Here is a 21,849-nt window from a genome sequence, read left to right as displayed (position 1 = left end):
CAGAGAGATCTCAACTGATTGTGTAAGTATTGACACACATTATGTGATGTGATTGATCAAATCGTATGGTCTTATGTGAAATAGTTGCATTTTAAATACAAATCGTCCTGTATCTGAAGGGAAGAATTTTCAAGGGAAATCGTACAACTGAACAAGAAAAAAGACAGGGATGAGTCCGCACTAGTGAAAAATTAAATAATAATCAGGGAGTAATCAGCAAAAAATTATTATAAGAACCAACATACAGGTAGATTACTTGGATAATTCTACACGATTAATGGTTGGTGGTGCACCCATAGACTTTGTGCAGAACACATGGAGAAAAGTACCTATGCTAGAAGCAGAGGTGGGGGGAAAGACAAATAACGTCTATATTGGGGCACTCTTAAATGAAATGTGAAAGGCCATGTAGTAATAATAAGAAGGGGACGTTATTTGTCTTTCCCCCCACCTCTGCTTCTAGCATAGGTACTTTTCTCCAAATCGTACAACTGATCTGACCGACTTTTGAATCTCACCATGTATGGCCACCTTAACACTTTCATATATATCACAAAACCCTGCTAGATCTTTTAATGAATGGATAAATCACCCCTATATACAAAGCATTAGTACCATACATTGGCAAACCAACATATTACATCCTGAAGTGTGCTTAAAGAAATTAATATATCATTTTCAATATTAATTTATTCCAAGGGAAACAAGTTCTTATGTGAAAGTGAATTAGAAGTCACAATTACCAATGTAGGTGGAAAATTGCATTTTGTTCTGCATTTAGGAATTCTAGGGAACCCTGCTGTAATTAGTATTTACATAAAGGGCCTAAGCTAATAATTCATACTTCCCCACTACTGATTTTCAGGAATAGCCCCAGGCAATTACACCCTGTGACATATCTGCTTAATCCTGACAGCTGGTTGGCTGGTACCAGCCCAAGCTGTGAATAATAGGGTGACCTCTATATAAGGAGCATTAGTGGAAAATAGTCTATAACATACAGCCCATAGCAGAAAGCCTTACCTCCTGCAGGATGGACACAAGGATAATGTTCCTCATTCACTTGGCCTTCCTGATACAGTGCTGCATAGGCGTCCCTCTGCAGGTAAGTAAATGACTACTTTTATCACCATTATGGGCTTATTTTGGGGTATTTGGGTCTTATGAACTGTGACATAAGGCTATCTTGGTATAATAATGCAATCTCTTGCTTTGTTTTGGTAGCCAATAACAACTGAGTCCATGATTTCTAGGCGTAAATACGGGTACACATAATATATGATGTATCGTTCTGCCACGGTTCGTAACGATATATCCTAGACACCGTTTAGTTTGTACGCCCGATCCGTCATTCACGATGTTCTCTCATCGCATTGTCCCATCTGCTGTTCTGCACAGCGGATGGGACGATACAATGAATGACGCAGTGCATGCAGCATGTAATGACACATTGCGCCGTCGTATACCGTATAATGCAGTGTGTACAGCGCATGTGATGTATTGTTACATTGCATCGCACAGTCGTTGGGTCAATGGCGTATCCATAAAGGGTGGAGGGTGTGCGGTGCACATGGGCCCTTGGGTACAGGGGCCCCACACTGGATACCCCTCACCCATATATAGTTACACTTAGCTCTCTGCAGTCTCCAGAGTGCTGCTGCTGTGGCCATTTTCCCAGTGACTTGCACATGCACAGTAGAGATGTCCCCAGGAATAAGGCGCGGGCGCCATTTTCCAGGAGACCAGTGCATGCACAATAGCACCAATGGCACCAAGTCAGAATCTACTGTGCTGCCAGAAAGGAAGGAGCTTACACTGCACACGGGCCCTCGGCCCTCTCCTCTCTTAAAACGCCCCTGTCTTTAATACTCTTACACGTGAGGTGGTGATAGGATTCAGCATCTGCTGAGGGTATGAGTTACTATGAAAGATAGCCTTATCTTTCTCAGTCTCTAACATAACCTGACAAAGAACATATTTCACTATGGTGGCCATGTCAGGACATATTTAATCCATGTCAAAGAGTAACAATGATAAAATACTTCCAATTTGTTCACATGTTTTTGGACAATAGTTACAGTTTTTCTCCTTCAGAGTCACCTCAGTTAGACATTACCCTGTGTATAATAATATAATAATACACAATGAACACTTAAACATAAAAAAATTAGTATAATAAATACTAAAACATTTAAATGTTTTTATCATAAAATGTCTACCCATGTATTATAAAGGATACATTTTCTCTATAGTGAAATGAAAGGTCATCAATGTAATTTATAAGCCTATTGTATAGTAGGTGTATGATCCAGTGTACAGTGTATAATATGACTGTACTGATTTTGGACTAAAGCAGGGCTTGATGGGAGGTGTTACTATTGGTAGAGCAGGGCTTGATGGGAGGTGTTACTATTGGTAGAGCAGGGCTTGGTGGGTGGCGATACTATTGGTAGAGCAGCTTGATGGGAGGTTACTATTGGTAGAGCAAGGCTTGGTGGGTGGCGATACTATTGGTAGAGCAGGGCTTGGTTGGAGGTGTAACTATTGGTAGAGCAGAACTTGATGGGAGGTGTAAATATTGGTAGAGTAGGGCTTGGTGGGAGGTGTAACTATTGGTGGAACAGAGCTTGGTGGGTGGTGTTACTATTGGTAGAGCAGAATTTGGTGGGAGGTGTATTTATTGGTGGAGCAGAGCTTGGTGGGAGGTGTAAGTATTGATAGAGCAGAGCATGGTGGGAGGTGTAACTATTGGTGGAGCAGAGCTTGGTGGGTGGCATTACTATTGTGCTTCCAGTGGTATGAAAGTGCTGTACAATGTTTGCAGTGTGACCAATACATGGCCGCAGTTATTACTAGGTATGTGCAGTTATGTCATTTTTTGGAATATGTTTATTTCCAGATCAACTTTGACGACATGAATAAAGAAGCTAAGAATATGAATAAAGAAGGTAGGCATAAGTCTATCAATTCATTTTTTACAGTTTTAGAAGCATCTAGCTGTTGTATGGGTTATATATATATATATATATATATATATAATATGTATGTAATGTTACTTGTCACAGAGCCGTAACTAGGTGGTGTGTGGATGGTGTTGCCGCGCAGGGTCCTGTGGATAGCACTGTAGCTGCCCCATGGCACCTGCATATGGCGTGCCGCGTGCCTTGAACAGCACCTTGCAGCTACTAGTGCTACTGCAGAGCCGCCCTGAGCATCCAAGCGATACCCTGCAGCCTGTGGAGCTGCCCGGATTGTCCTTAGGATGCACTGGGCAATGATCTACTTAGCAGAGCTGGCGGCTCCGGCCCAGGGCAGCATAAAGCCTGTTACGGCACAGCCTAGGTACCTTAGTAATACTTTGTCCATATATACAGTCCTGTAAATAACACCAGTATAAACAGATAGTTGTGATCATTGGCGTATCTATAATGGGTGCAGGATGTGCGGGGCCCAAACCACACACCCTGCACCCACATTATTAGTATACTTACCTCTCTGGAGTCCCGCGTCGGCTGCTTCTGCTGACTTTAATCACCAGGAAAATGGCGTAGTGGCAATTTTCCTGGTGATTTGTGCATGCATAATAGGGATGTCCCCAGGAATAAGGCACGGGCACCATATTCTCATAGACCTGCTCATACGCAGTAGAATCTGGCACTAAGCCAGAGTCTACTGCGCTGCCAGAGAGGAGGGTGTCCCCACGGAGGCGACACTAGGGCCTTCTCTCTTAAAATGCCCCTGGTTGTGATGTCATTGCTTTTAGTCGATGGGTCCTGATGTCATCGCTGGAGTGTTACTGTAATTAGGAAAACTTGTGCAATATAAGAAATAATGCACCACTGAGTACAGCCTTGTGCTTTATGTGGCCAGGCCTCTGTTACCCCTATAATGTACAGTAGAGAGTGTAATATCCCATATATAATTACATTAGAATAATGTAATGGCTGCACTAACCCACATTATCCATATTACTGGTGTGACAATTAGGGCTTTGCTGTTACCGGGCTTTTCCTGCTGGTCAGTTCTTGTTTAACGTGACACTGCACAGATATTACTGGTGCATAAGTCATTTCAATAAATACATTTTGCATGAATAAAATGATGTACTATGAAAATAATCTTTATTCTTTCTCTCTGTTTAGCTGCTAATCCAAAAGTGAAAGCTGAAGCCCCAGATGTGTTCAGTATTGTCTCAGCCTCCAACAAAGGTGGTAGAGATACGAGTGGTGTAAACCGTCGCAGACACATAACAGAGCCGCATAACAGAAAAAAATATATATATCCTTCACCTTCCATTGTTTTCTCTTTTTCTATGCTATCCTGAGCGTTGCATGTTTTCCAGATTTGTCATATATGAGTGTGGTTTGCAGATTAGGGGGGAGATTTATCAAATCTTGGAGAGAGATACAGTACCAACCAATCAGATTCTGTCTCTTTTTCTAGCACCCTGTAAAATGACAGAAGCTGATTGGTTGGTTCTCGATCTCTCTCCAAGATTTGATAAATCTCCCCATAGGGGTTGTTTTTGTAACATGGAGTAATTCTTGCATGGACCCGGGATTGGGATTATTGTGTACTGGTATGTAATAAATTCTGGGAAATATGTTTTCTGTAATTTGGAGCATTATGCCTAAATTACTCTACATAGTAACCTACTTTGTTATTCCTAATCCTGCCCCAGGCAGTGCTCTGTTCATTAAATGGTTTAGTGGGGTTATTTACAGAAGAAGTTGCCATGTGGAATTTATATCTGTGCGCATTAAATAATAAGTTTGATTATTAATATTATTATTAATATCAATAATAACTTTGTAGTTAGAAAAACAGTAATCAAACCAGAGTGGATATTAATAGACAGAAATATAGAAGGGCCCTGCTCGCAAACAGAGTCGTAACCAGGGGCATTGAGAGCCGGCCTGGGCTCAGGGGAAGGGGGCGTGACCTGTAAGAGGCGTCGCTGTGAGCTCCTCAGCTCGGCGCAAATCCAGAGTGGGTGGGCGTGATCAGGGTGATCGCTCCCACCCACAGGCAGAGGAGACTGCTGCAGCAGCAAACAGTCTCCCACTGCAGCCCAGCCCACAGCTGGGCTGCTGACAGGTAAGAGGGAGGGGGCGGCGTCAGACCTGGGCCCACGCCAGGCTCCAAGCCCTGACCTGTGTAATTTGTCACTGACACATTTTAAAAGATCCACAGGTGGAGCTAATTATTTCACTAGCAATTCTGTGAGGAGATCTGGAAAACATAACCTGTTTGGGGTCCTGAGGACCGAGTTTGAGAACCTGTAGTTTACCTCAATACATATGATATGTCAGTGATAGGCAACCTGATACAGTTCAGGGGCCGCATCGGGGGTGTCTCTCTATCGGCCTCACAGTACCCTTTATCTTAGTAAAGATGAAAACAATACATTTAATAAAAGAAAGAAAAACCTACCTGTAATAACACACAGCATTGGGCTGGGACATGAGGGGCCCGCCAGGGAAATACAATGGCAGGGGCCCACGGATGGTGTGGTCATCGGCTAGAGAGGCAAAGCCAGGATCAGAATGGGCCTGAAGGGGACCATGACAGTGTGCAGTCGGGAAGCCGGCGGACCTAATCCCGACAGCCGGCTTCCCGACTGCTTTATCCCAGCACGGGATAAATGACAGGCGTCTAAATCTAGACGCCTGTCATTTTACCGACGCCAGGAGACTGGCGCCCGGCATCCCGATCGAAGTGATGCTGGGCGCTGCTCGGGCAGCCGCGGGGATGGGAGGGTTAGGTTTAGGGACTTAGGGTTAAGCACCCCCCGGGAGCTTAGGGTTAGGCTAGGGGGAGGGAGGGTTAGGGTTAGGCACCCCCAGGGGGGATTTAGGGTTAGGCACCCCCAGGGGGGACTTAGGTTTAGGCGGCGGGGAAGGGGGGGGGGTTAGGTTTAGGCACTTAGATGGGGGTTTAGGGTTAGGCACTAGGGGGGAAGGTTAGGGTTAGGTACCCTAAAGGAGGGTTAGGGGGTTAGAAATAGGTTAGTGAATACTTACCTTCGACGATCGGGATTTCCTCCTCTACCGGCCTCCTGGTGTCGGTGTCCAACCGCCGGGCAGGGGTCCGGCGGTAAATCATACCGCTTCCACCATGACATGTACTGCACCAAGCAGAGCGCTCAGTTAAAGGGTAAGTGGTCACCCTGTGGATGATCGTTCTATAGCTATAGCCCATCATCAGCATGTGCAGTCACTCCTGGCCCTGGGCTACCTCCTGATTCATGCATTTCCCCCCTTGTTACATCTGTCAGGTAGTAACACAGATACGTGTGTTTGCGTTTCCAGATAACAACATGTTTATCCATGAAGGGGACATAGCTGTGGGAATTGGTCGCAATGCCATGAAGTGTGCTGGGAATTCCTGCAGGTGGAGTAAGAACAGTACGGGAATAGTCAATGTGCCGTATACCATCTCCTCTGACTTCAGTGAGTATTCTGACAGTACCTCCAACCCTGGTTATAGCACTGAGGACTCGGAAAGCAAAGTATAAAGCTTCGGGCAGGACGCTTTACATATTTTACATGAAACTTCATATTTTATATCTCCATATGTGAATGTTACAAACTTATATATCAGTATGTGTGGGGGGGGTCTATATAATATTATTATTATTATAATATTTAAATTTTTTTCAATATACATATATATATAAATATAAATAAGGCGCCAGACATTTTTTATGCAGCACCGTACTGAGCGCAGATACGAACTAGGCAAACAATATAACAAAATAACATGAATGCATAATTACAAGAGCAGGCATAGCTATAAAGTATACCTATTAGCTGAGCTAGTGAGTACAAGGAGATGGATAAAGCAAAGAGGTGCGAGGGCCCTGCTCGTGAGAGTTTACATTATATAAGGGAAGGAGTGTGGGTATTGTGGAAATACAATCAGTTTTAGATGGAGGAGGGATAGACTGGATCTGGCAAACACCCCTTAGGCTTGGGCAGTGGTTCACAAACTTTTTCAAATCACTGCGCCCTTGAGTATATGCATTTTTTCCACGGCACCCCTGGAACAAATGTTTCTTATTGAGAAAATCAGCAAATACTAAAGGGTCAGTTATTGGTTCACAGGGCTGCGTTTCTTTTTGTCCACATATTTTTTGATAGGCAAAACCAATGCTAATGACTGCCTATCACACTGACTAAATATAATTTTATTTGGTACTGGACCCACCAACCCGAGGCACCCCTACAAGTGTCCTGAGGCACCCCAGGGTGCCACGGCACACAGTTTGGGAACCACTGGGCTAGGGTGATTAGGTGAGTTTAGAGAGGAGTGTATGAAGCAGTGGATTTAGGGTTAGAGTCTGAAAGAGCGAGGGGGAGTGTTCCATAGGTTAGGGGTAGCACGTGAGAAGTTTTGGAGGTGGGAGTGAGAGGTGGTACACAGTGAGGTGGAGAGGCAGTGGATCAGAGAAAGCCATAGGGAGTATGGAGGGAAATAAGGTTGGAGATTTAGGAGGGAGAAGAGAGTGTAAGTGCTGTGCAGGTGAGGTATAGGAGATAGGGAGCAGTGTAAGGACTGGCAAAGAGGCAAAACAGACAGAGACATGATAAAAAACAAAAAAGAGAAAGCAATTGAAGATAAATAATGATGTGTATCTGGTTTTTAAATGTAATTAATTCTGATGGGGAGGGAGGGGTTGTCTTAATTTAAATATATTGTGCATGTTTACTGGGATTTTTACTTTTCTTTCTGAGGCATTTTCACTGTCAGTAAATTTACTGATATTGGGTCAGTCTGGTGCTGATGTCCTGCGATCTCATCCTTAGATCCTGCTGATGTGTCTACCATACGCTCTGCCATGCAAGATTTTTCTACTCTCACCTGTGTCCTTTTCATCCCGTGGACAACGGAATCAGACCTTGTACAGATTGTATCTAGCACAGGGTATGTCACCAGCGTTCATTCCACAATTACTGACTTTGTGGGACTATTGCTCAGAAGATCCTGGAGGGAAAGGTCATGAATTGCCTCATCATAGCCCCGCCCTTAATGCAGAGGGGGATCTACTGTGAAATTAATGAAGCTTAAACTTCAGGGCCCCTAACCGCAGAGGGGCCCTGAAGCCATTTTTTTTTTACTGAGTGCATTTTTCAACAAAATCAATGGAGAATATTCTCTACAGTAGCGCATGTAGGGTACCCAGAAATCCCCCGATCAGTACTGGCTGGCAGACACTCTATCTACAGCTCCAGAGTATGGCTCTTATGAGCCGTCCGGGCGCAGAATAGAGAGCTGCTGTCAGTGTCACTGCTAAGTGCAGCACTGCCAGGTGCCGCTAGATGCTCCCATCTCCATTTGTACTGTCCCATCTGCCAAAAGTCATCCCTGCAGTGCTGACCACAAACTGACAGTCAAGCTGACTGAGGGATGGCATGCAGCTCAGAGGTGGGAGCAAGTAGCGTAGGGGTGAGACTTGACTCAGGGGGATTCCAGAGATCCCACACAGGAGGATCAATAGCTGGGATCCTGCAGAGGAAGTACATAAATTTTGGTTTTGTATGTGATCTATCTACAGTCTCTCTCTCTCTCTCTTTCTATCTCTCTCTGAGGGGTTTCTACCTATCTATCGTCTTTCAATCTCTGAGGGTTTTCTACATCTATCTGTCTATGGTGTCTCACTCTCTGGGGGGTTTCTATAGCTATCTATCTACAGTCTCTCACTTTCTGGGGGGTATCTATCTGTCTACAGTGTCTCACTCTCTGGGGGTTTCTATATCTATCTACAGCCTCTCACTTTCTGGGGGTATCTATCTATCTATCTATCTATCTATCTATCTATCTATCTATCTATCTATAGTCTCTCACTCCCTGGGGGAATTTCTACATCTCTGCCATTTTGGCCTCAAGGTCTGTGCAAGGGCAGCAAGGCCCTTTGGACCTTGTTGGATGTTGCCCTATTGTTGTTGATTGCAAAGGGGCCCCCATAACAGTTCAAGCTTCAGGGCCCCAAAAATGTAGATCCGTCACTGTGTTAATGCAAAATGCTGCAATTTGTTGTATTAAACAGCAGGAGGCAGGAACTCAATGATGCATTTCACAGCTAATTCAATCATTGCGGCTCTGCCCCATTCACTTCACTGCAGATAGATAGGATGCGGGATGGTTGTCTACTCCCTGAAATGTCTTGTGGACGCTCTGGGTCAGTTGGGAAGTAGGATTTATTTCCTACGTTTTTTTTTTTTCTGGTCTTCAGTTATAGTTCACTAAGAGCAACAAAAATAAAGTGTTGGAACTTCTGGGATTGTAGGCAGTGCAGCCACAAGGGGCCCAGAGGTGAGTCGGACCTGACAATGCTATGTGACTTACTGTAGCTCTTCGGCCCACAAATCTGGAGCCCCTTTTCTGCTCTGAGAGGATTGAAGCCCTCTTCTGAATGGGTGTTATTAAGATAGGGTAAGGGTCTGTGGTCGACCAAATATTCCAGAGTGCCGGACAAGACTCCAACATTATCTACTGTCACCTGATTAATAATATTTGATTTTCTGTAAAACAGTAATGGTAAAACTGTAATGAGTGACCCATTTTCTTTCGATACATGCATAAATCATCAGGCTACACCTTTCTCTGTTCACAGCTGCTGGTCATCTGTCGGTAAGAGAGGAGGAGGTCAGGCACTGTCGCTGGGAAGTGGGTGCGTAGGACGGGGAACGGTCCAGCATGAGCTTAACCACGCTCTGGGATTCTATCATGAGCAAAGTAGAAGTGACCGTGACAACTACGTTGACATAATACTGGATAACATCCTACCAGGTAACAGACTAAGAGACAGTACAGTACCAGGCCTATACAGCAATAACCTCTTGTGAGGTTGTAAAGCCATAATGAGAGAAGTGATGTCATCTGCTATCATTGAAGAGTTGTGACAACTATATAATAACTGTACGAGAAAGAGCATTGGTGCCCCCCCCCACTCCCAAACTGCCTAACTTGAAAAATATCACTAGCATAAATACGAACATTCACATGGCCAATAAATTTAAATTATATTTACTCTGGTAAGGATAAGATACTAATATCCTGTAACCCCCTGCTCTCTGCCTGCCCTTGCACCTTGTCCCCTCTCCTCTCTCTCTCCTGACACCCCTCCTCTCAGCCCTGGCACCTTGTCCCCTCTCCTCTCTCTCTCCTGAGACCCCTCCTCTCAGCCCTGGCACCTTGTCCCCTCTCCTCTCTCTCTCCTGAGACCCCTCCTCTCAGCCCTGGCACCTTGTCCCCTCTCCTCTCTCTCTCTCCTGAGACCCCTCCTCTCAGCCCTGGCACCTTGTCCCCTCTCCTCTCTCTCTCCTGAGACCCCTCCTCTCAGCCCTGGCACCTTGTCCCCTCTCCTCTCTCTCTCCTGAGACCCCTCCTCTCAGCCCTGGCACCTTGTCCCCTCTCCTCTCTCTCTCCTGAGACCCCTCCTCTCAGCCCTGGCACCTTGTCCCCTTTTCCTTAGAACCCTCCTTTCTGCCCTACTTTTTTTTGTCTTCTGGGATGCCTTTAGTTCTCACAGCCCTAGCACCTTGTCCTCCACCGCTGCTGTCATTCACTGGACCGGACATGCAGTCAGTGCAGTGCAGCCAGGTACTGCTGGACAGGACTCCGACACCGTGCTACCTACTGCACAGCGCAACGCACCTGACCCACGCAACAGCTCCTCACCCTAGGAACTGTGGGAGCCTTGGGAGGAGAAACGTAAAGACGTAATGACATCTCTTTCATCCACATAGTCTATGCGGAACTTGAAGTTGAAGGGAGCTGAAGTCACATGTAGGGGTCAGGCAACCGGCTGCTGGTCCTTCAGAGCTGGGCGCCGCGCATCGCACTGTAATCAGCGGGTGCCCAGCGGAGAGATTGTGGGTGGCCGGTATTCTGCTGCCAGGGCTGTTGCGCTCTGTGTGGTGGAACCGGGGCGAGATCCTAGTTAAGGCCCTGAGTATGGGGGATTGGAGGTAGAGGAAAGGCCCTTGCACCCGGCATTCATTGGGTCAATATGCTCATCATGTTTATAATTAGGGAAAAAAAAAGTTTTTTTTCAAATTTTGAATTTTTTGCTTTTAATTTTCCAATCTATAGGAACTGAGGGGAACTTTCAGAAGTATGACTCCAATAACCTGGGAATGGAGTATGACTACCTGTCCGTAATGCACTATGGGAGGTGAGAATATGAACGCTCATTGTAGAGCCCCGAGACATACAATGTCCCTCATTACATCCGGTCATTTTCCAGGAACAATTTAGAAAATTTAAAAAAAACTCTGGTTGCTATGGGTTACCGCACTAGTTTATGATTTTGGGCCTGATTCATGAGGTGGACAAAGTGGAGATGTTAGACTCAAGCAGATCAAAATTGTACGCAGATAGATGCAGTTTTGGTGGGCGCTTTTGGGTGGTAATAGGGGGGCGGGTGGTCAGGCACGAGCGCATCGTGGTCAACGTTTGCCTCTATAGGACTGGTGCAATCTCTGATGGTGCGACAAAGGCGTGTCTTAGTACGCACAGCGTCTCAGTAGGAAGCCCATCGGCCACGGCATTAGCATAAGGATGCGGATGCGGCAAAAGTTGCTGCCCAGCGTAAGCCGCTGCTCTGCCTTTCGGGCAGACCTACAGAGGTTCTCAGGGCTGCAAACAATGCAGTCCCCAGAAGCCGGTGTTATGCGTATACGCGTTGCAACCGCTGCGCATGTGCCGGTCCCGGCGCTTGACAGATTCATTGCGCAGGTGCCGGGACCTGTCCGGCCACGGCCAGACCAGCAGCAGCGACAGCCCCCCTCAGGTAAGAGGGCAGGAGCCGCTGCTGTCAGTCTCCATGAATAAAATGTAAAATGATATAAAAAATAAACTGCACAAAGTGGAACCTGGAAATGAATATACAGTAAAAGGCTCTGGGTATCCAACTTGTGGCTTGTTTAGAAAAGTCACTCTAGAACAGTGGGCGATACAGCTGACCACTTTGGGGCAGAGACGGACTCTTGTGTCTTTAGGTCCCGCCCTCATCGCTGCAAAATGCTGTGAGTCACGGGTCTGTTAGGAAGGGGCGGAGCTGAAACAATCTGACTTGTGTCATTTTATCCTTATTCCCTCTGGGTCTGATTCAGAGACGGACGCTCTATTAGAGCCGGAAGCTCATCCACTGACATCAATCGTGATATCAGTGGGGCCGCCTCCAAATGGCAGACGTTCCTTCAGGAACACCTCCGTTTAGCCAGCCACCCCCCCTGGCCCGCCTCCAAAACGGGGCCAGCTGTCAATCAAAATCGACAGCTGCCCCCTTTTGGTGCGAGACCCGGAGCAACGGAGCACCCGTCGCTAGCCGGGTCTCGCGCATGTGCACTTCGGAGCCGGCTCCGGCGTGCGCACTGGCCAAACATCGACCAGCTCGTGAGCGGGTCTGAATCAGGCCCTCTGTACAAACCTGCGATTCTTAGTATTATCTCCCCATCCTGCCCACTATGACTAGAAAGTGTGTGTGTGTGGGGGGGGGGGGATGCGGGAGATTCAGCCACTCTTCTAGGGGGTCCGGTGGACTACCTGAAAAATCTCACACACCTTGCAGGGGAGTAGTTCAGTATAAAGCAAAGCCTCAAATGTAAATGAATATATATGATAGAATGTGTTCTGCAGAGTTAAATAATACAAATAAAGTAACAGGAGTATTTATAATTGAACTAAATGTCGGTGCCGCATCCTCTCACCCCTCTACAGTAAGCTGCCATGAGTACGTAAATGGTTACACCTAAAGGTATTGTATTAAAATGTAGATATCATATACCTATGACATATTCTCTTCCAGGTTAGCTTTCTCTAAGACACCTGAGAAAGGCCAAGCCACCATTCTCCCTAAACCAGATGCCACTAAAGCAATTGGGCAGAGATACGGCCTCAGCACCTTGGATATCGCAAAAATAAATAAGCTGTACGAATGCGGTAAGAGCTACTGTAACTGTATGAATTTCATCAATCAGTGTGATGTTTGTTAGTGATCTGCAGTTCAGATGACAATGTAACTGCAATGCTTCCTCCAGAATCTATTACATCTCTCCATATTTGTTCTAATCAGGATTCATATTAATCAATTTGTTGGACTCTGTCCCAATCCAATATGGAGGAGAGAATTGCAGTGCTTGAGCACCATATCAATGCAGTAATTATCATTTATTTTTAGCAGCACCTTACTCTGGGGTTTGCTATCTGTGTGGAGTTTGTATGTATCCCCATTATTCAAGTGGCTTTTCTCTGATGGTCCAAAGACATATGAGAATGTTCAGGGAGTACTGACTAGGGAGGAGGCGTATCAACCCTTCTAAAGAGGACAAGTCCTTAGCAACCAATCAGCTGCTAGCTATCCTCTATTAAGTACATACATTCTATAAAATCATCACTATAAGCTGATTGGTTGCTATAGTCAACTTCTCCACCTGATGTTTTTAGAAGGTTTTAGAGACAAAAGGAGGGGATGATCCAGAACTAGACACTTATACAATGTATAGTCGATATAGAAAATCGTCAGTATGACAATAAATGTGAAAGGTGTTACCACCTAGAGCAGACCTGGCCAACCTGTGACTCTCCAGCTGTTGTGTCTACAATTTCTAGTCCCTGTCCTTCAGCTTTCCCTAATAGCAAAACTGTGGCAGGGCATGCTGGGAGCTGTTCTCAACAGCTGGGGAGAGCCACAGATGGGTCAAGCTGGACCCAGAGTATATATATTTGTTGATGGTGCTCCCAGCAGTAGAATACAAAGGTACTCCACAATATTGCATTTTAGCAAAAAGGAAAATAAAGGAAGAAACATCTCCTACGTGGGGCACACTTGATAAATGATGTACAGTATATGGTAACTGAGACTTGTATTACAATATAACTTTTAATAATCACACATAAAAAGGTCAAGATGCAAACACAAATATAGTAATAAAGTATATACATAGAAGAACATACAAATCAGTATATCAAAGATGGTGCATCGTGAGGTCCATTTATCTACCACATCTGTGAATTCTGACCCCATAGAGATTTTTATCATAATAGTAAAATATATTTCACTTTGATAAACAGTCATTCAATAAGTGATTGGGCAAAAACTATTAATATCATGATCAGGAATGTAACTAGGTATTTGAAGGCCCCATAGCAAATGTTTGTAAGGGCCCCTTTGTACCACCCAATGATAAAAAGTTATTATAACACATGTAACTTAGGCACAAGAGTCATTTCCACAACCAAAGAAATTATATATTGGATACTAAAATATGTTTAAATAGGTTAAAGATACAGTATGGGAGGTACGTAAAAAAAAATATTTGTTATTTCATAGGAGTGTGTCGGACCTTATTGCCGGACGCTACAGGATCAGTAACATCTTCCAACTATCCCAATAACTACCCAAGTGATAGCAACTGTCTATGGCTCATTCGTGTCCCAGTGAATCAGGTAAGACTCGCATTTCTGAATGTTGAAAGTCATGGACTGCAGCACTGATACAATGTAATGTTGCCTATCCATTAGGCGAACTGAAAGTCTGAATTTCTAGCGTTCAGACCTTCAGGTCGCCGAGGTGCGGGCACCGCACTGAATGGCGTTCACTGAACGTCATTCAGTGAAGGAGGCCGACCTCCTATCCCTGAACATGCCGAACCTGACGAGCGTTGTCAGGTTGACGGGCATGTTAAGTAGACAGTCGGGGACGACAAGGACCCAGCGTGCACGCGCATCGCTGGTCCTTGCCGGCTATCCATTATCCGACTTTGTGAACAATGCGACCAAAACCTCCTGGTTTTGGTCAGATTGGTCACAAAGTCGGGTAATGGATAGGCCCCTTAACTGTCTGTTCTATCCCACCTATTACTAAGATGCCGTTCTTCCCCACCACCAGATTTTCTTGCAGTTCAGCGCTTTTGACATTCAGACCTCCCCTGCCTGTGCTTCGGATTACCTGAGGGTATATGACGGGTACAGCAGATCAGCTCGCCTATTGCTGGACAGTTCCTGCGGAGCTGGGCAGCTGCCCCCCATGATATCAACAGGGAATGCCATGCTGATTGAATTTAACAGTGATAATGGCATTGAGGCGACTGGATTCAAGGCTTCATATAACACCGGTAATTGTGAATGTTCTAGCTCCGAGGTTTTCTGTTTAGTATGGAATAATTACAGTATACAGCGATTACCTCATTGTTCCTCTCATAGGACCCTTGTCACTCTCTAAGACTGCCAGCTATCACTGTAACCTGCTACCTCACCCCTATTCACTCCCAACATCTCCGCTCCATCACTCCAGCTGCATGCCCAGCTCTAGCTTGACAGTTCAACCAGTCTGTATGCCCTGGCACTTTTCCATCCTCCTTTATATGTGCGCTCACATCATAAAGCAGTTATCTCAGGACCCAGTCTCTGTCACCAACCAGCATCTTATTTCTCTCCTCCTGTCTGTCTCCAAACTATATTTGGGAGATGTGCTAATCCTGGGAGAGTGATAATGTGGAGAGAGATAAAGTACCAACCAATCAGCTCCTAACTGTCATTTTACATCTTGTGTTTAAAAAATGTCAGTTAGGATGTGATTGATTGTTACGTTATCTCTCTCCGCGGCTTAGTATATCACCCCCTGTCTTTCCTGTCATTCCATTCTCACCTCATTCTCATTGTCGGCTACAGTCTGACTTCAGCCCCCAACACTGCACTAAGACTGCACTCGCCAAGGGTCATTTCTCCATACACCTTGTCCTGGATCTCTCTGATGCTCTGAGTACTGGTTGTCACTCTCTTCTACTACACCCCTATCACTTCATTGGCCTTCGTGATGCAGTTCTCTCCTGATTCATGTCCTATCAATCAAACCAGTCTTTTAGTGTCTCTACCTCTGGCACATTCTCCCCCTGCTCCCACCACCTACTAAGGTCCTCCAAGGTTCTGTTCATGGCCCCCTCCTTCTCCCATTGTGCGCCTCTTCTCTCGGGAATAAATTCACTCATTTAAATTGCAGTACTACCATTATGCTGATGACACCCAAATCTACCTCCACTCTTCTGACCAACTGTCTCTCTGCTATCTCTATAAGGATCTTCCTATGCTATCTTACAGCACAAGCCCAGTACAGAGCTCATCCTCTTCCCAGAGTCACTACCACCCCACAATCCTTCCTCACCATCACTTACAACACAAGCCCCCCCAGCGCACTGCCTTATTGCCACACTTGGCTCCGCTCTCAGCATTGTTCCTCATTCCCAGTCTTGCCACCTCCACCTTAGAAATATTTCCATAATATCTTACTCTCTCTTATCCAATATGCACCAAAACTATATACATACTTTCATAGGAATACTGCAGCATTCTGCTCCTATCTGCCATTCCCAGTATCCCTGTCTGTCTCCACTACAATCCAGATAAAATGCCACTGCACTAGTGATCGTTCTCTCTCACTGCACTACATGTACTGCACCAATCTCCAACTTCTGTGCCCTCCAGAGTCCAGTTCTAAATTGTCACCCTCAACTATGAAGCCCTCAACACCACCATACATCTCCAATCTCATTGTCCGTGGTAACCACTAGGGATGACCATGAGTGGTCTAAGCATCAATGCTCTGACCACCGATGGTACCATCTGTGATCACTGTCAATGGCACAAAATCTACAGTGAAATATCGATGGTTTGCATCCCTTCTTGGCCACAACTGCTGCGGGGCACGACGAGACGCGTGCCAATCAGAATCGGGGGTAGGGCTTAGCAGCCCTCTGTTGGTGGGGCTAAGCTCTGTGCAACAGGAAAAAGGGGAAAAAAAAACATTGGTTCCTAGTCTGCCATCAGTTGCCGAGAACCATTTGATCTTCGCCATCAATGGCAAAACAATTAACCATCTGTAATTAACAATCAATAGGTTGTTAACAATTGATGGTTATTAACTTTTAATGGTTGTTGGCCATCCCTATTAACCACCTCTCACTCCCACCAACAGGACTTCTCCTGTACCACTACTACGTCCAATGAGACTCTGTGTATATTCTCTGTACAGCGCTATATAAAAATAAAACAATAATAATAAAATATTGTCTCTTGTCTTTCAGTGACATGTGGAGCCACACTTACCAGCTCTGCGGGCAGCTTATCCTCTCCCCAATATCCCTCTAGTTATCCCCCCTTAATGGACTGTACCTGGGTAATAACGGCCCCGACCGGTTTCGTGGTAAGTAAACCAAACTCTAAAAGTGACATTTATTAATATTGGCTCAGACCAATAAATAGACGCTTTAGTTGTGTGTAGATAACAGGTGCAAATTTAAAACTGATCAGATACATGTAAATTGCTGTAATATACTATAATTTTACTGTTTTTTTTTTCTTTACTGAATCAGTTTAGCTTAGCACATCATAAAGACAGGAACAGTAATAGGGGCAGAGAGAATAATAGTGGCACAGTGACTAGCACACGGGTGATTCATATAGCGCCAGAATATTGTGCTGCACTTCCTAATTATGATCAAAACCGTAATGAAACAAGACTGGGATTAACAGACAGAAAAGCAAGAGGGCCTTGCTGGTAAATGTATAATCTATAGGGTAACAGGAGTTTAATAAGTGCAAACACAAAGTATGGTGGTCGCTCACATCAACTTAATGACATTGCACAGGTGCTTGTAAAGGGTGGGGTTTACACTGAGCTACAGAAAAAAAAAAAAGGGATTTTCCCTCCAGCACACTGCAGCAAAATCAACAAAAATACTTGAATCCTACATAATAATAGAAAATCAGAGGTATTGGTTTACATACATTTGCAAATATATGAATAAGCGCTGGGCCAACGTCAAGGCTCCTCTATACCAGCGTCCCTAACATTATGGGGTTCACGTCCGAGACGCAGGGAACCCCGAAAGAATCCAGCCAAGGACTATCCCCAGGGCATCACACGAAAAATGGAAAAAAGGTGAAAGTGAAGTGTAAAGTATTGTTGTGTAAAGATAAATCAATACGTGTTAATGGTAAGGGGTTAAAATTACATAAATATCCATTAACACTTATTGATTTATCTTTACACAACTATACTTTACACTTCACTTTCACCTTTTTTCCATTTTACGTGTGATGCCCTGGGGATAGTCCTTGGCTGGATTCTTTTGGGGTTCCCTGCGTCTCGGACGTGAACCCCATAATGTTAGGGACGCTGGTATAGAGGAGCCTTGACGTTGGCCCAGCGCTTATTCATATATTTGCAAATGTATGTAAACCAATACCTCTGAATTTCTATTATCATGTAGGATTCAAGTATTTTTGTTGATTTTGCTGCAGTGTGCTGGAGGGAAAATCCCTTTTTTTTTTTCTGTAGGAGTTTAATAAGTGTTACATATTGCATATTGGGAAATACAGATTGCATGGGTAAAAGGTTATTGGTGGTCTATAGGATCCAGTGGCACAGCAATGTGGGTCTGAGGTCAGAGAGTTGTATGAGTGGAGCAAAGAAAAAGATGTAATACACATCTGTATGTCAGCTTCCTCCACAATATACTCTCGCTCTCATTTTACAGAGTGCCCTATCACTCGCCCAGCAAACATACTACACAGTCGTCCACCCTCCTCCCTGTCACTCCAATTGAACAAGTTACTCCTTCCTTACAAATCTCGCACACCCCGCCAACATGCTAAAGTTCCCAATCCACCATTCACTGAGGACAGTGGGCCTGATTCTGTAAGGATCATAATTGCAAAGCTGCACAGGCTGTAGATATATGATGTATGCATGCAGGCTATAGATATATGATGTATGCACTCAGGCTGTAGATCTATGATGTATGCACTCAGGCTGTAGATCTATGATGTATGCACGCAGGCTATAGATCTATGATGTATTCACGCAGGCTATAGATATATGATGTATGCACGCAGGCTATAGATATAGGATGTATGCACGCAGGCTATAGATAAATGATGTATGCACTCAGGCAGATTTGCAGATATGGTAATGCACAGGAGGTATCACACCCCCTGTGCATTACTTAACTGAGCTGCGTTGTTCAACACAGCATCGGTTAATCTGCGTACCATCGGAAGACTCGGCCGCCGCAGTTTAGAGGAAGAGGCCAGGAAATCTCCGTCACCCGACGGAGATCCTAACCTCTTCCCTCCTCCCCAACGTCGGCAACAAGCCACTGTTTCGGGTAATGGAGACTGTCGCCGCCCCCTCCCCGCCCCCAAACGGCAGCAGACTGTCAATCACTGACAGTCTGCTGCTAGTTTGCAACCGGACTCGCAGACCCGTTCTGCACATGCGCAGAACGGGTCTGGCGCCTGCGCAGATTCCCAAACACTAACGTGCACTGCTGAATCAGGTCCAGTGTCTCTGCAATCACCTCATCCTAAAACCCGATCCCTCCACTCTATTTCCTCCCAATGTCTCTGCTCCCTATCCCCCACAATGCAGGCCCACCTCTAGCTCACCTCCTCCTTACCATGTCTCTCCCCACTGGCACAATTCCATCCTCCTATAAGCTTGCACTCATCTCACCACTCCTAAAGAAATCATCATGACTCAGCCTCTCTCTCCAACTGCTGCAGCTTTGACAAAACCGCGGGTTAGTAAATAGACCCCCTTGAATAATTGTAAATTGATGGATCATCTCTGGTGGCAAGTGGATTGTTTTGTGTCTTTTAGGTGTCCTTAAATATGACGGACTTTGACGTGGAGCTTAAGCGTAACTGCATGTATGATTACCTACTTGTGTTTAATGGTCTGAAGACAACATCTCCCCTTATTGGAAAATATTGCGGCACATCCATTCTGTCCAGTTTCACCTCATCTGGAAACTCGCTGCTGCTTCAGTTCCACAGTGATGATTCCATTCAGACCAAAGGTTTCCTGGCCAAGTATGCCTTCGGTAAGATTCCATGCCAGGTTTTACAGAGGATATATATATTATATATCACTTGGTGCAAGCTTACCAGGGTCCTGAATAATAAGTGTGCTCAGATCTAAGCAGGTTGAACAGAGCATCATGGGAAACTTCATGGGGGCGGGGACCATTTGCGAATACTAATTACTTTTGCATTTAGGTCCAAACATGCACTGACCCACATCCATCAATCAGCATGAAGCTACAGTACACAGTGAAAGCCAGTGTTTGATTGGTTGCTGTGGCTTAGTGCAAATTTTGCCTCCTACCCATGCACCTTTATATGGTGGGAAGTTGAGCATTAGCACATGTTGTACTTTATAATGAGTAATATTTAGAATGAGTGATGCAGTAACAAAGTCCCACTCATAGCATCAATCCTCTTTATGGCACTTAAGTCGCTTTTTAAAAAGTTGTAAGACTGAAATATCATTTCATAGAATTTATAATACTGATTCTCCTGGACAGGATGCGGTCATTATCCCGACCGCTGGGATTTCGGCGGTCAGTATGCCGATGCCGGATTTGCAACACTTGTCAGAATCCCGGCGCCGGCATTCTGACCATTGAGATCCCTCCAAAGGTAAGTAGCGGGGTTGGGGGGGAGGGTTAGAGGGACTGTCTCAGCTAAGGCAGGACAGTCCTTTATTTGGGGATCTCTAAAGGGTGAAGTCTCATCCAAAAGTGGGCTTTCTGGTGAGACAGGACCGGAGTTTGGCCGGATTGTGGGTGGGGCTTATTTTGTTCCGAATGTGCGTTTCAAAATGTTGTTAGTTATGTTAGAAGTAATTCATTATATATATATATATATATATATATATATGTGTGTGTGTGTTTATAAGTGCTAGATTCCTCCACCAACTGCAACACACACACACACACACCAAGTAATCCTACAAGTTGTTCATGTTAGTACATAATACAATTGGAGCCATTGTACTGATAATGCCTTGTGATATTGTTACAGCGTCCTCTAGAAAGCTCATTGTCACGTAGTGCATTATTCATGTTACGATGTTGGGTATATGAATAAATACCAATATGCCCCTCCCCTTTAGAATGTAAGCTCTGACGAGCTGGCACCTCCTCCCTCATGTGCTTCTCTTTATATTTTCTTCTACTCCTTACTCACCATAAGGGCACCTAACACGTGACTACCAACTCCCGGCTGCTTATTGTGGGTGCTTTAATCGGTATTGCAGCAATGTATATAAATCCTGTCCTTGTCCTGCACTGTAATGTACTGTAAGTTACTTGTTTCTTTTTCACCGATTAGTTCTCTATCTACTATGTAAGGCGCTGCGGAACACTTGTGGCGCCATATAAATAAAGGATAATAATAATTTATAATTTTATATCCTGTTTGCTTCTTTCAGTTCCAGAGAAATGAAAAATATATGAGCTACCGGAAAAGAAGAAGATACAAGTGATAGTGAGTGAAAGCATTGTGTGAATGGACAAAAGGGACGATGGATGAATTACACAGATGTACCTGCAGGTCATTTGCAAGGCTACTGTATCCGCACCAGTGTTTCCACTTTGAAATCTCAGGATTCCTTGTCACAACCCGTTTCTTCCTGTTCGAATTCTGAAAAGTCCCCGTTTTTTTTCACTGTCCATTGTTTTGTTTCTAATAAAAACACTAAGTTACATGTTTGTTTTTTCAAAACAATTTTCATTAGGACAAATAGAAGAATATACATATACAGATCTTTATACTGTACAAGCAAACAGAAATAACGAGCACAGGTCAGGAGCAATATCAAACAAGAACAGCATTGTAATATGACTAGTCAGAAGTAACCAACTATTAGGCTCCAGAAATAGACAGTATACAGCATTAATAAGGTATATAATTCACTTAAGGATGATAGCAATAGAGAGAAAAAAAAAAAAAAAAGGGGGGGGGGGTAGGCAAGAAGACTGAATCCTAGTACAGCTTAAC

At 44.7% G+C, this 21,849-nt stretch overlaps 1 protein-coding gene across 1 annotated transcript; it reads left to right on the top strand.

Annotated features, from left to right (window-relative positions):
- The first annotated feature begins 1,033 nt into the window (after positions 1–1,033).
- LOC148453917 (embryonic protein UVS.2-like) lies at positions 1,034–21,499 on the top strand. The gene is made up of 13 exons (XM_088461482.1): positions 1,034–1,105; positions 2,900–2,948; positions 4,158–4,208; positions 6,312–6,452; positions 7,809–7,926; positions 9,617–9,792; positions 11,098–11,179; positions 12,815–12,948; positions 14,339–14,454; positions 14,897–15,122; positions 17,088–17,206; positions 19,667–19,889; positions 21,281–21,499. Exons 1-13 carry the CDS (start codon positions 1,034–1,036, stop codon positions 21,292–21,294), a joined length of 1,521 nt encoding a protein of 506 aa, XP_088317608.1. The 3' UTR covers positions 21,295–21,499.
- Positions 21,500–21,849: the final 350 nt, after the last annotated feature.

The sequence above is a fragment of the Taudactylus pleione genome, unplaced genomic scaffold, assembly GCF_031769625.1.
Source record: "Taudactylus pleione unplaced genomic scaffold, aTauple2 ptg001060l, whole genome shotgun sequence".
Taxonomy (NCBI): Eukaryota; Metazoa; Chordata; class Amphibia; order Anura; family Myobatrachidae; genus Taudactylus; species Taudactylus pleione.
The sequence above is the reverse complement of the archived record's forward strand: the minus strand, read 5'-3'. Positions and strand labels throughout refer to the sequence as shown.

Coding starts and splice junctions, on each gene's coding strand:
- LOC148453917 (XM_088461482.1), top strand. CDS start 1,034: ATGGACACAAGGATAATGTTCCTCATTCACTTGGCCTTCCTGATACAG. Junction 6,453..7,808: donor TACCATCTCCTCTGACTTCA/GTGAGTATTCTG, acceptor TCTCATCCTTAG/ATCCTGCTGATGTGTCTACC. Junction 17,207..19,666: donor CGGCCCCGACCGGTTTCGTG/GTAAGTAAACCA, acceptor TGTGTCTTTTAG/GTGTCCTTAAATATGACGGA.